Source organism: Littorina saxatilis, linkage group LG9, assembly GCF_037325665.1.
Source record: "Littorina saxatilis isolate snail1 linkage group LG9, US_GU_Lsax_2.0, whole genome shotgun sequence".
Lineage (NCBI taxonomy): Eukaryota > Metazoa > Mollusca > Gastropoda > Littorinimorpha > Littorinidae > Littorina > Littorina saxatilis.
Window position 1 is genome coordinate 23,126,326 of NC_090253.1, and position 10,991 is coordinate 23,137,316.

General features: G+C 43.9%; 3 protein-coding genes across 3 annotated transcripts in view; all 3 read right to left on the minus strand.

Moving 5' to 3' along the window:
* LOC138975635 (E3 ubiquitin-protein ligase TRIM33-like) overlaps nucleotides 1-281 on the minus strand; it is a 47,768-nt gene extending 47,487 nt beyond the window's left edge. Inside the window, exon 1 of the mRNA XM_070348369.1 lies at nucleotides 150-281. The gene's annotated coding sequence lies outside the window, so the exon portion shown is untranslated. The remainder of the gene's footprint in view (nucleotides 1-149) is intronic.
* Nucleotides 1-10,991, minus strand: part of LOC138975636 (transcription intermediary factor 1-beta-like) — a 122,464-nt gene that overhangs the window by 101,939 nt on the left and 9,534 nt on the right. The gene's annotated exons all lie outside the window — the stretch shown is intronic.
* The window catches only part of LOC138977130 (E3 ubiquitin-protein ligase TRIM33-like), a 13,263-nt gene continuing 9,521 nt past the window's right edge, over nucleotides 7,250-10,991 (minus strand). The window contains exons 2-5 of the mRNA XM_070350040.1: nucleotides 10,596-10,991; nucleotides 9,778-10,147; nucleotides 8,658-8,839; nucleotides 7,250-7,405 (exon numbers count right to left, since the gene is read on the minus strand). The exon at nucleotides 10,596-10,991 is cut by the window's right edge and continues 278 nt beyond it. Of these exons, the coding sequence (XP_070206141.1) occupies nucleotides 7,250-7,405; nucleotides 8,658-8,839; nucleotides 9,778-10,147; nucleotides 10,596-10,991 (1,104 nt within the window). The remainder of the gene's footprint in view (nucleotides 7,406-8,657; nucleotides 8,840-9,777; nucleotides 10,148-10,595) is intronic.

Sequence of the window (10,991 nt, forward strand, 5' to 3'; positions counted from 1 at the left end):
CATTGAATGGATGAATTCGGGTAACTACGGCTTGAACTTTATAAACCCACACATTGTGAACTGAAAGCAGACAGTGAGCCCCACAGTGAACAACTATAGTTTATACAATATTTACAGCGCAGTGACAAAAAGCTTCTCGGTGCACATACCTGTTTCTGTGGGATTCTACACTACACAACACAATATTGAACGGAAAAATCTTTCCTGAGACGAGCTAGTTGTCAACGCAGAAATGATTCGTTCGATCAATAGCGTTGCGTCAAGTGTGTACATCAAGAACTGTAAGCAGTGTCGCTCTTCGCTAGAGTTACCTCCGCGGACTTTCGGTTCCGTGCAAAGTGAAAGTAGAGCGATGGGAGAATGTGGAAAGGTTGCTGCTCGACTGCATGTGATCATTACTGATCCTTTACGCGTGTGGTGCACGTGTGTGTGGTGCACGTGTGTGTGGTGCACGTGTGTGTGTGTGTGTGTGTGTGTGTGTGTGTGTGTGTGTGTGTGTGTTTGTGTGTGTGTGTGTGCCGGTGTGTGTGTGCGTGTGTCTGTATGTCTGTGTTTGTGTGTGTGTTTGTGTGTGTGTGTGTGTGTGTGTGTGTGTGTGTGTGTGTGTGTGTGTGTGTGTGTAAGTGAGTGTGTGTGTTTTCTTTGTTTCAGTTTTTGTGCACGCATGAAACACATTATTAACTGCATGAAACTGGGTCGTGCACATGTACATCGTGAACTCCTGTCCTGAAAGACTTGGTACTATTGCCCTTTCCATCTTCGCCATCCTTTCCTCATGCATAACAAGTGTATTACGTCGAATAGTGAATCCGATGAAGTCATGTCCAACAACATTAATTTCAGGTTCGTTCAGTGATCAACTTAATTCTATAGACTGCAGTTACTGTGTGTTGAGGGACGCTGCACATTGCAAAACAATCCGCAATTCAAGTGTTGGTGACATGCCTTGGGACTGTGGTAGTGATGTAGTTTATGTAGACTAGGAACTAGTTGGGACAGGTACACGTACGCTCTCTCATCCTGACAAGTTTTCTGGTGGTTTTGATTTTTTTTGTTTTTTTGAATGGCCGATAAGGTAATCTTAACTTTTGTCAACGTGTCTTATAGTACTGGTTATTTCGTCCATTTTCAAACTTGACGTACGTTCTGTTGAAGAGCAAATCACGCGACGAGTGGAGCGTAATTGTTGTCTCGGACCTCAGTCTGAAGAAGTCTGAGGAGAAGCCCCTCTAGATCCTTCCATACACACGCCGTGGATCGTGTAACTCTGCATTTGCGCCACCGCAACTTTTTATCGCTTCACGCCGACGAAGAGGCAAGCTGCGAGGTAGGTCTCTCGAATGATAAATTAAATTGTTAGAATGCTAGGCACTCAGCATGTTCTCAAGTGTTGCATTTCACATACTTATATCCTTAGCTATATTTCTGTATATATTTTTTGATGCTTTGATGGCCCTGGTGATCGTGACGATCTGTTTTTCTTCTCGTTTCTCCATGTTTTGGGCATATTTTCAGTTTCTGCGTCAAATGCAACAAAACGGAGATTACTGGTTATTCTTGGACATGTTCACAGATAACTTTAATGTTTTATGAATCTCCACGTGTAGTTTCTCTGTATATAGTTCCATATATACTTTGCAAGAAGCAGATAAAAACAGAGTGTCAACAACTCTCTGTAATTCGCCACCGCATCAATTCAATGTTAGATGTAACTCGTCACCGCATTTTTTGTTATTCGCCACCGCACTACGCAAATTGTTATTTTCAAACGCAACAACATCGTGGAGGCATTTAAACCTTTATTTTTGTCACAAAACTGACAGCAATTGATAGGAGCATTTTAACTTTAGTGCTGCAAGTTTTAAACTCAGGGGCGTGGCGTGATCTTGCCTATGCAAAGGATTTAAAGGCACCATGAGTTGACAAATCAAACTGTAGTATTTCTTCTTCTTCTTCTTCTTCTTCTTCTTCTTCTTCTTCTTCTTCTTCTTCTTCTTCTTCTTCTTCTTCTTCTTCTGTATGAAAAGTATGCTTATCTGTACTTGAGTGTATAACCCACATGTACTGGAATGTGCTTTTATATATATATATATGACCCCCCCAAAAAAATCCCTGGGACTGTGAGATTCAAGAGGTTTAGGGTATGATGACATCAATAGGAAATATAACAGTGCTTACCGTAAGAGTGAAAAAAATATACTATATTTACAAGTGGGAAATGCATCGATGACTGCTAGTGATGATCTGAACAGATTACGCAGCAAAATAAAGACACATCAGAACATGAAGACCAACGTTTTCACCAATGAGATTTCACTTCTAGGAAGGCACGCTGATGAAAAGTTTGTCCTCATGTTTTCTTATGCATTCATTTACATTCGGAAGATTGACTACACATACAAGAATGTACAAAAGCGTTCCGCATGGTTTGAACATTACTTAGTGTAAGGTGACGAATGGCAGGATGGATAGCGTACTGCCCCTATGATCCGCTTGATTTCCTTGATCCGCTTGATTTCCTTGGCCTCGGGTTCAATCCCTTGCCGGGACAGTTCATAAAGTGAATTTGGGTTTACGCTATGCATTAAAAGCTTGTCGTCAGTGGTTTTCTTCCGGGTCCTACCAGTTTGTTTTCCTCCACCATTTCAAAAATGTAAATTAATTGTGCCCATCTGCAAAAATTAAAAAAAAATTATCTTTCCAAATTCTGATTTCCTAATTGCAGCTTTAATCCTTCGTACCACATGGTGAGTGTGTGTTGTACGATTGTCACCATGTGAGCGTACGTGTTGAAACAAAGCGCCGCACTTTGAGCTCGTAATGAGAAATCGCGCGTATTAAATTTAATTATTATTATTATTATTAGTTACTGGCAAGCTGCTCAGATCAGCCCCCCCTCCCCCGCACACAAACACAACTGATTTTATATCAGTGAAACTAACCCCTGTATGCATTTTTTTCTCAATTTATTTATTTAATTTATTTATTCTGTTTTTACAACCCACTGCCAAAACATTTCAATTTTGTTTGTAGTGGACATGTTTCTACATCCCCTGACCATGATCATTTTCATTTCTGATGTCTGATTTCTTTGTCTCCTCCATTTTATTTTTTTAAAGGCATATGCTTGTTGCAGTACACTCCACAATCTTAATCAATGTTTATGTCACACAGGATTGGAACCAAATTGTGGGGCCAAATACCACATAATTCTAAAATTCTTAAGCTTCGTTGGTGTTTATGTGTGTGAAATAATTCTAAAATTCAGTCATTCCTATTACCAGCGACAACACAAAAACTCATCAGTTTGACGCTGGAAGAGAAAAGAACGCCTCTGACAGACGTGACGTTTTTCGGGAAAGAAGAATGACGAAGAATGTGGGAGTGAAACGCCGCCAGGTGCGTCTCAGAAACGTGTTCTACAAAAGCTGAACTATACACTGAACTGAACAACTCCAAATCAATATTTTCAATTGGAAGTGACAGAATCACTGAACTCTTCAACATATTATGCAATTCATTAGACAAGTTGCGGTGGCGAATAACATCCAAGACGTGAAATTGCGGTGGCGAATTACACCAAGCATCGGTGGCGTATAACATGAAGTCTAATTGTTTGTGTTTTCTTTTGCCGCGTGCGTCACCCAAAGACAAAATTGTGCAACATCATTCATCAAGAATACAAAGGACATGTTTAGCTCACAGGATATCATCACGGGAATGCATCAACTAGTGCTGTTTCGTTGAAGTTACGAAGGAAGAGACAAATCGTGCAATTTTTACTACAATTCCAGCAGAAATCGGACTTCTGAACTGCCGAAACCTGACATTTCGACTAAAAAAGCACGTGCCTTAGACCTTGAGTATATACTTCTTTAAAATGTACTAATGAAGAATCTAGATGATGCCTGAAAGTCCTACAAATTTTCATTTTCTGTGAGAGACCTACCTTGCAGCTTGCCTCTTCGTCGGCGTGAAGCGATAAAAAGTTGCGGTGGCGCAAATGCAGAGTTACACGATCCACGGCGTGATACAGGATCGGACGATTGAATGAGTCGAAGAAGGCCGTTTGACTTTCTTCTTTTCTTAAACGAATTTTGAATGTTCTGTGAAAACAGGCGAGTTGATCCTCAGTGCTTCGATGTAGCCGATAGCCTGTCCAGGTATGCATGGGTGAGCAGAGACTGGAACTCAAGATACCAACGAAGTCTCTTGGAGGCAAGGCTTTCCATTTAGAAGCTTTTACATACAGCAGGGGTGACTGATGGACGGGTGGCTTCGTGGATCACACTTCTCCTTTGGCAGGACTATCTGGATGTGAGCTTCTGTCCAGCACGTTGGGGTCTTGCTTGTTGACCCGCTGTGGCTGTAAATGACCACAAAGAATCGTTTTGCTCCTTGTCGCAGGTGTTTTAACATTTCGTATGTGATTCCGTTCTGGCCAGGCGCTTTCATCCGCTTCAGTCTTTTCAGCTCATATAGTGGGTCAGACTTTGTTCTGAATCCCCTGGGGTGCTCTTCGGGCATCTCAGGCTTTATCTGTTTGGGGTTCCTCTTCCCTTGCTGTTCTGTAGATTCTGTCAAAGACTGTCACTGTTGACTAATTATGCTCTTGTGCGTATTGCCTTCGTCTACCACCTTCACCAAATGTCATAGCTTCTCTGTCATTATATTTCCATTACTAGGCAACCTGTCTCGTGATGTCACTTTAAACGGGTCTGCTATATTCTCTCCTTGTTGGAGGCCGCGATTAGCTGAGCATGCTTGGCCACATTGTGGTCTGTGGAATTTTCTCTATGCTCTCACGCGCTTCACTCAGCTCATTCCAGAACGGTTTGTAGTCACGCCGCCTGCCTTTCGGGATGGCTCTCTTCGCTGCGCCGAGCACTGCCATGGTGAGCATAGAGGCATTGTTGTCACCACTGCTCTAGCAGAATGTCACTGCTCTGGTGTTGTTGTCACCAAGCCTATACTCAAGTGATTGCAGATTGTTTTCTTCTATCCCAGGTAGGTTGGCACCTGTTAAGTTTGAGAGTTCTCTCGCTGACAGTCAGAAGACCGGTCTGTGGTCGCTGCCACCAAGCTGTGCACAGACTTAGTTCCCTATCGGTAATCTTGTCAATGTCGTCTGTGGAAATGGTAAGATAAGGAGTGGTTGTTGTTCTCCATACTCCTGCGTAGAATGTGTCTTGGTCATCAGGTTTGTTCACAAGAAGTTGATAGCTGTTGATTCACAGTTCCAAATCATCCCCCTTCAGGTCTACACTTTGCCAGCCCCAGACGGGCTTGGTGGGGGTGTGAGGGGAGGGGGGGAGTAGCTGTTACAAGTCGCCAACCAGTATTCAGCCCTCACCGTCTGGGTGTATGATGTGTAGCTGAATCATGTTGCTGGGTGGACTGTTAAGATTACTGACAGTCAGGCTTTTTACTGGGCCCTACTGCTGGGTGGACTGTTGAGATTACTGACAGTCAGGCTTTTTACTGGGCCCTACTGCTGGGTGGACTGTTGAGATTACTGACAGTCAGGCTTTTTTACTGGGCCCTACTGCTAGGTGGACTGTTGAGATTACTGACAGTCAGGCTTTTTACTGGGCCCTACTGCTGGGTGGACTGTTAAAATTACTGAAAGTCAGGCTTTTTACTGGGCCCTACTGCTGGGTGGACTGTTAAGATTACTGACAGTCAGGCGGCTTTTTACTGGGCCCTACTGCTGGGTGGACTGTTGAGATTACTGACAGTCAGGCTTTTTTACTGGGCTCTACTGCTGGGGGGACTGTTAAGATTACTGACAGTCAGGCTTTTTTACTGGGCTCTACTGCTGGGGGGACTGTTAAGATTACTGACAGTCAGGCTTTTTTACTGGGCCCTACTGCTAGGTGGACTGTTGAGATTACTGACAGTCAGGCTTTTTACTGGGCCCTACTGCTGGGCTGAAAACGCGATAGCTGTTACTATTCGCGAAGCAGTCAGGGGGAGCTTACATCCGGGTTTACCTCACTTAAAAGAAAACAAGAGACATGCTGAACCATGATACTTCCTACTCTAAATTGATTGATCAAATGTTATGCTACGTGTAAACACACACACACACACACACACACACACACACACACACACACACACACACACACACACACACACACACACACAGGTAGGCAAAATCACGAACAAGTCATAACGATTAAGGCACTTGGGAAAAGAAGTCAGACTTTTTCAGTCACTATTTTTGCTTTACATTAAAACTTGATGTACAAGGCACAAAAACAACTAAATAGATTGAATCAACAAGCAAAATCCACAAAAAGTTAATAAGCAAAGTCAGAATAGTTGTTATGCTTTCCCCGCATTTTGGAGAAACGAGTAATATTGTTTACCACGCAAGTTATAATTTTAGATGTTTCTAAAGTATATTTTGTGTCTGACGGACGTTACTGTCAGGGTAAGTATTTTCATAACAGTCAAGAGAAATTAAATCTACATCACATTACCTTGCCTGCTGCAACAAATGAAATCAAATTAGTCCGACCAATACTTTACTTGATAACTGGCAAAAAACATACGGTACAGAACGCAGACACACAGATAAAGGGAGACAACTATACTCTGAGTGGTGGCTGTTGTAAAATTCGACCATAGCAGATCGCACAGGAGAGTTCTAAACTCACGTTTTCTACTAGAAACTGTAGTTTCATCAGAAAAAGTCATCGTTTTAAAAGAATTCATGTCCTGCTGATCTTTGACGTAACTGAGGCGTGTGTCCTTTCCTTGTTCCAAATTCGTATTTAAGCATTAATTAAACTAGTGGCATTCTGAGGAAGTGTGTAAGAATTAGTTCATCTAATTGTTATAGTTTTCTTCATTTCAGTTCACCCCTGGATTAATGACACCGATGTAGATTGCAGAACATTTTGATACTTATAACAAACTGTCACAAAAAGTCAGAATTATCAAGGAGTGTTTTTTCTGATACAAATAGTTATGAACTAATCCTGATGATCAATGAAATCAACATATGTTTTAGTTAGGCTTTGTGTGTGTGTGTGTGTGTGTGTGTGTGTGTGTGTGTGTGTGTGTGTGTGTGTGTGTGTGTGTGTGTGTGTGTGTGTGTACATTTTGCTCATTCCAACAATTATGAACTGATAATGAATATTGGCATCAATAGCATTGTTTTTAGCTGTAAGCTTATGTTCACTTGCACAACACACTGTGTTGAATCGTGCGGGGAGCGGTGGAGGGTGACGAAGGCCGGTCACAGCAGGTCCAGGCTATACCGACCATCACGTCCCATATAGTAATACCATTCACCTTCACCATCCCACTTCACGTCCACCCTGCCTGCTGGATCCAAGCCATAGGTAGTTACTGCTCGTCTTGACGGGATGGCCGTCACTGTGCCTGTCACGTCCTGCACACAATACACACTGTTCACTGCTTGTCTGTCAGTGTCAGTGTGTGTGTGTGTGTGTGTGTGTGTGTGTATGTGTGTGTGTGTGTGAGTGTGTGTGTGTGTGTGTGTGTGTACGTGTGTGCGTGTGTACGTATGTGTGTGTGCGTGTGTGTGTGTGTTTGTGTGTGTGTGTGTGTGCGTGTGTGTGTGTGTGTGTGTGTGTTAGTGTGTGTGTGTGTTTGTGTGTGTGCCGTGCGCGTGTGTGTGTGTGCGTGTGTGTGTGAGTGTGTGCGTGCGTGTGTGGGTGTGGGTGTGAGTGTGTGCGTGCGTGTGTGAGTGTGTGCGTGCGTGAATGAGCGTGTGTGAGTGTGTGTGTGTTTGTGTGTGCGCGTGTGTGTGCGTGTGTGTGTATGTGTGTGTATGTGTGTGTGTGTGTGCGTGCGTGCGTGTGTGTGTGTGTGTAATGTGCGTGTGTGGAGGGAAAGGGGGGAATGGCACTATAGTGTATGTGTGTGTGTGTGTGTGTGCGTGCGTGTGTGTGTGTGTGTGTGTGCGTGCATGTGTGAGTCACTGTGTGTGTGTGTATGTGCGTGTGTGTGTGAGCGTGTGTGTAATGTGCGTGTGTGGAGGGAAAGGGGGGAAGGGCACTATCGTGTGTGTGTGTGTGTGTGTGTGTGTATGTGTATGTGTATGTGTGTGCGTGCGTGTGTGTCACTGTGTGTGTGTGCGTGTGTGAGTGTGTGTGTGTGTGAGTGTGTGCGTGCGTGTATGTGTGTGTGAGTGTGTGTGTGTGTGTGTGTGTAATGTGCGTGTGTGGAGGGAAGGGGGAAGGGCACTATCGTGTGGGTGTGTGTGTGTGTGTGTGAGCGTGTGTGTGTGTTAGTGTTAGCTCTGTGTTAGCATTGCGGGTGTGAATTTCCTTCAGTGCGTTTGTTTATCTTTATTTTTTTAGTATAACTTTTCTTTCGGCATCCAGTTTATAAAACATGTTACAGAACAGAATGCACAGTAATTAAGTCGCAACTAAACTGAAGCAGAAACTAAATATTCTTACAAGTTTAATTTCGGTGAAAAACAGACATGTTAAACAGGAGAGGAACACGCTGTCTTACCCCACATATTACACAACAGCAACAGTAAGTTGTATCTGAATAAAAGCAGAATCTGAACATTCATAGCATCAGTTTCATTTCAGTGGCACCTACGACAGAGCGACAGAGATGGTGACAACTGTGTCTCAGACTGGAGAGGAATTAACACGCTGTCTTACCTTCCTCCATCCGGTCCATTTCGGTTTGACCCGGTCCCCAACTCTGAGAACTTTGACCAGCTCCGCCCGTCTGGGTTTGTCTGCAGTCCGTCGTGTTGTCGCTGTTGTCGCTGTAGATGTGGCTGGTGCTGGCTGTGTAGGCTGCTGCAACGTTGTAGGTGTCGAGGTGGGCTTTATCTGTCCTGTAAACAGATTGCGGTCCTTGAAAATGTTCGTTTTATGTGTAAGCCCTTTATTGCGTATTTTTTATTTTGTAATCATGTAATGCCACGTTCTCGCGAAAAACAAGTCTCATACTAATGTAAAACGATCCAATCGTGTCTGAGTATTCTCACAACTTTTGGTAATGCAAACCAAACAGTTTTCAACACACACAGCATATATCCCATCATATTATACGACTTGTGTCTGTGTGTCTGTGTGTGTGTGTGTGTGTGTATGTATTCCCGATGCACCGCCAAAGTTCTCGATGGATCTGCTTCAAATTTGGTGGGCATATTCAGGTAGACCCCGGACACAACCTGGTCGATGAGAATTTTCAACACGTGCTCTCAGCGCGCAGCGCTGAACCGATTTTGGTTTTTCTGTTCATCTTCCCAGATCCATTCCCAGTAACTCTTCCTTATCTTCTCCAGTGTTTTGCGTTTATCTCCCTTCCTTCGTGTGGCGTCAATCCATATTCCCGTTACTATTTTTAGAAGGTCACTGTCCACAACGCTTCCCGTTACTATTTTTAGAAGGTCACTGTCCAAACCTCTTCCTTATCTTCTCCAGTGTTTTGCGCGTTTATCTCCCTTCCTTCGTGCGCCGGCAAAGCCGAGTCCCCGGCACAGCCGGGTCCCCGGCACAGCCGGGTATTCGGCTCTACTTCTTCCCGGCGAAGCCGGCTACCCGACGAAGCGGGTATTCATCTAGTATATCATATATCATTACACCATTAGATGGTAGTTACTGTTTCTCTTCTTCGCAAAACAATTGTGAAGTCAGTTTTCTGTTGACTCTGAAGCCTTTGCGTTGTACTGCAATTAATGGTGTAAGAGATCATCGGGGTAACTAATCGACTAACATGGGGGGGGGGGGGGGGGGGAATAACTTCACAATTGCAGAAAGACTGCCGTACCCAGAGAGGCGATGTCAGACTTCAGTTGATCCAGTTTCTGCAAGTTGAAGGTCAAGTCTGCAGTCTCTATCTTGCGTGTCGTTCCGGTCTGTGACTCCAGGTCGTTGAGTCGTGGCGTCAGACTGTTCACCATCCCCAGCAGAGCCCCTCCAGACGCTGACTGCACCAGCTTTCCAACGCTGGCAATGTTCAGTGCTAGGGCCGCCCGCCATTTCTCCAGCTCCGCCAGTGACGTCATGGTGGCGTCTTCCTCAGCTTGTATCAGCGTGTTGACCTCCTGACGTCGCTTCTCCACCCACTGTTCAAGGTCATCGAACGTGTCCTTGACCTTTTTTCGCATGGAGGGGAACATGTCCTTGACCTCTTTGATCTGAACGAGTAAATAAAACAAATGACTATGCCATCTCTAAAAGTCGATATAAAACATGAATGCTGCATTCTTCTATATTTTGTGTATGAATTTTAAAAGATAAGTGTTATTGCTGTTGTTGAAAATGAAATGAATCAACGATACAGTATGCATTCACCACACTAACAGCTGTCGCTAAGATCATAATCTCATAAAACCTCATGCAAGTTTACTCGGAAACGATAAAAATGATATTTGCGATTAAGATGTAGCAAGTCAAGTCAAGACAGCTCATCAGTCTTAACATTCTTTTAAATTCAGAAAGAAAAAAATAACGAAACGAAGAAAGAGCCTTTAAAAACGCAATACCTTTTGTTTAAAACAATTACACTTTAAATGCACAAAGAAATTGAGCTAAACAAAAATGTTACAGAAGAAGACAATCAAATTCTAAAGGTTAAACCCAAACCTGTGCTGCCAATGCTGTCTCCATAGCCCTCAGTCTCTGTGCCTGTTGTTCCAGTTCTCTTCTCTTCTCTGTCGCCACGTCTGTGATGGCCTTCACCTCTACACAGCTGCGATGATTTGTTGTTGCGCACAACATGCAAATGAGCTCTTGGTGGGTGGAGCAATAGACTTTAGCAGGCTCGTCATCATGCACGTTACAACATGCGCGGTTAATCTCAGCCAATCGTTGCGGGCTGAGTTTGTCCAAGTCTTCAATGACGTGTTTCCTGGTTCCCGGTACCTTCTTATGAGTCTTGACGCAATCTTTGCAGATCTTGATGTCACACTGCAGGCAGAATGACGTGGCAGCAGTGTTGTCCTCGCAGATCATACAGACGTGCTGACCGCTGAGCGTGTT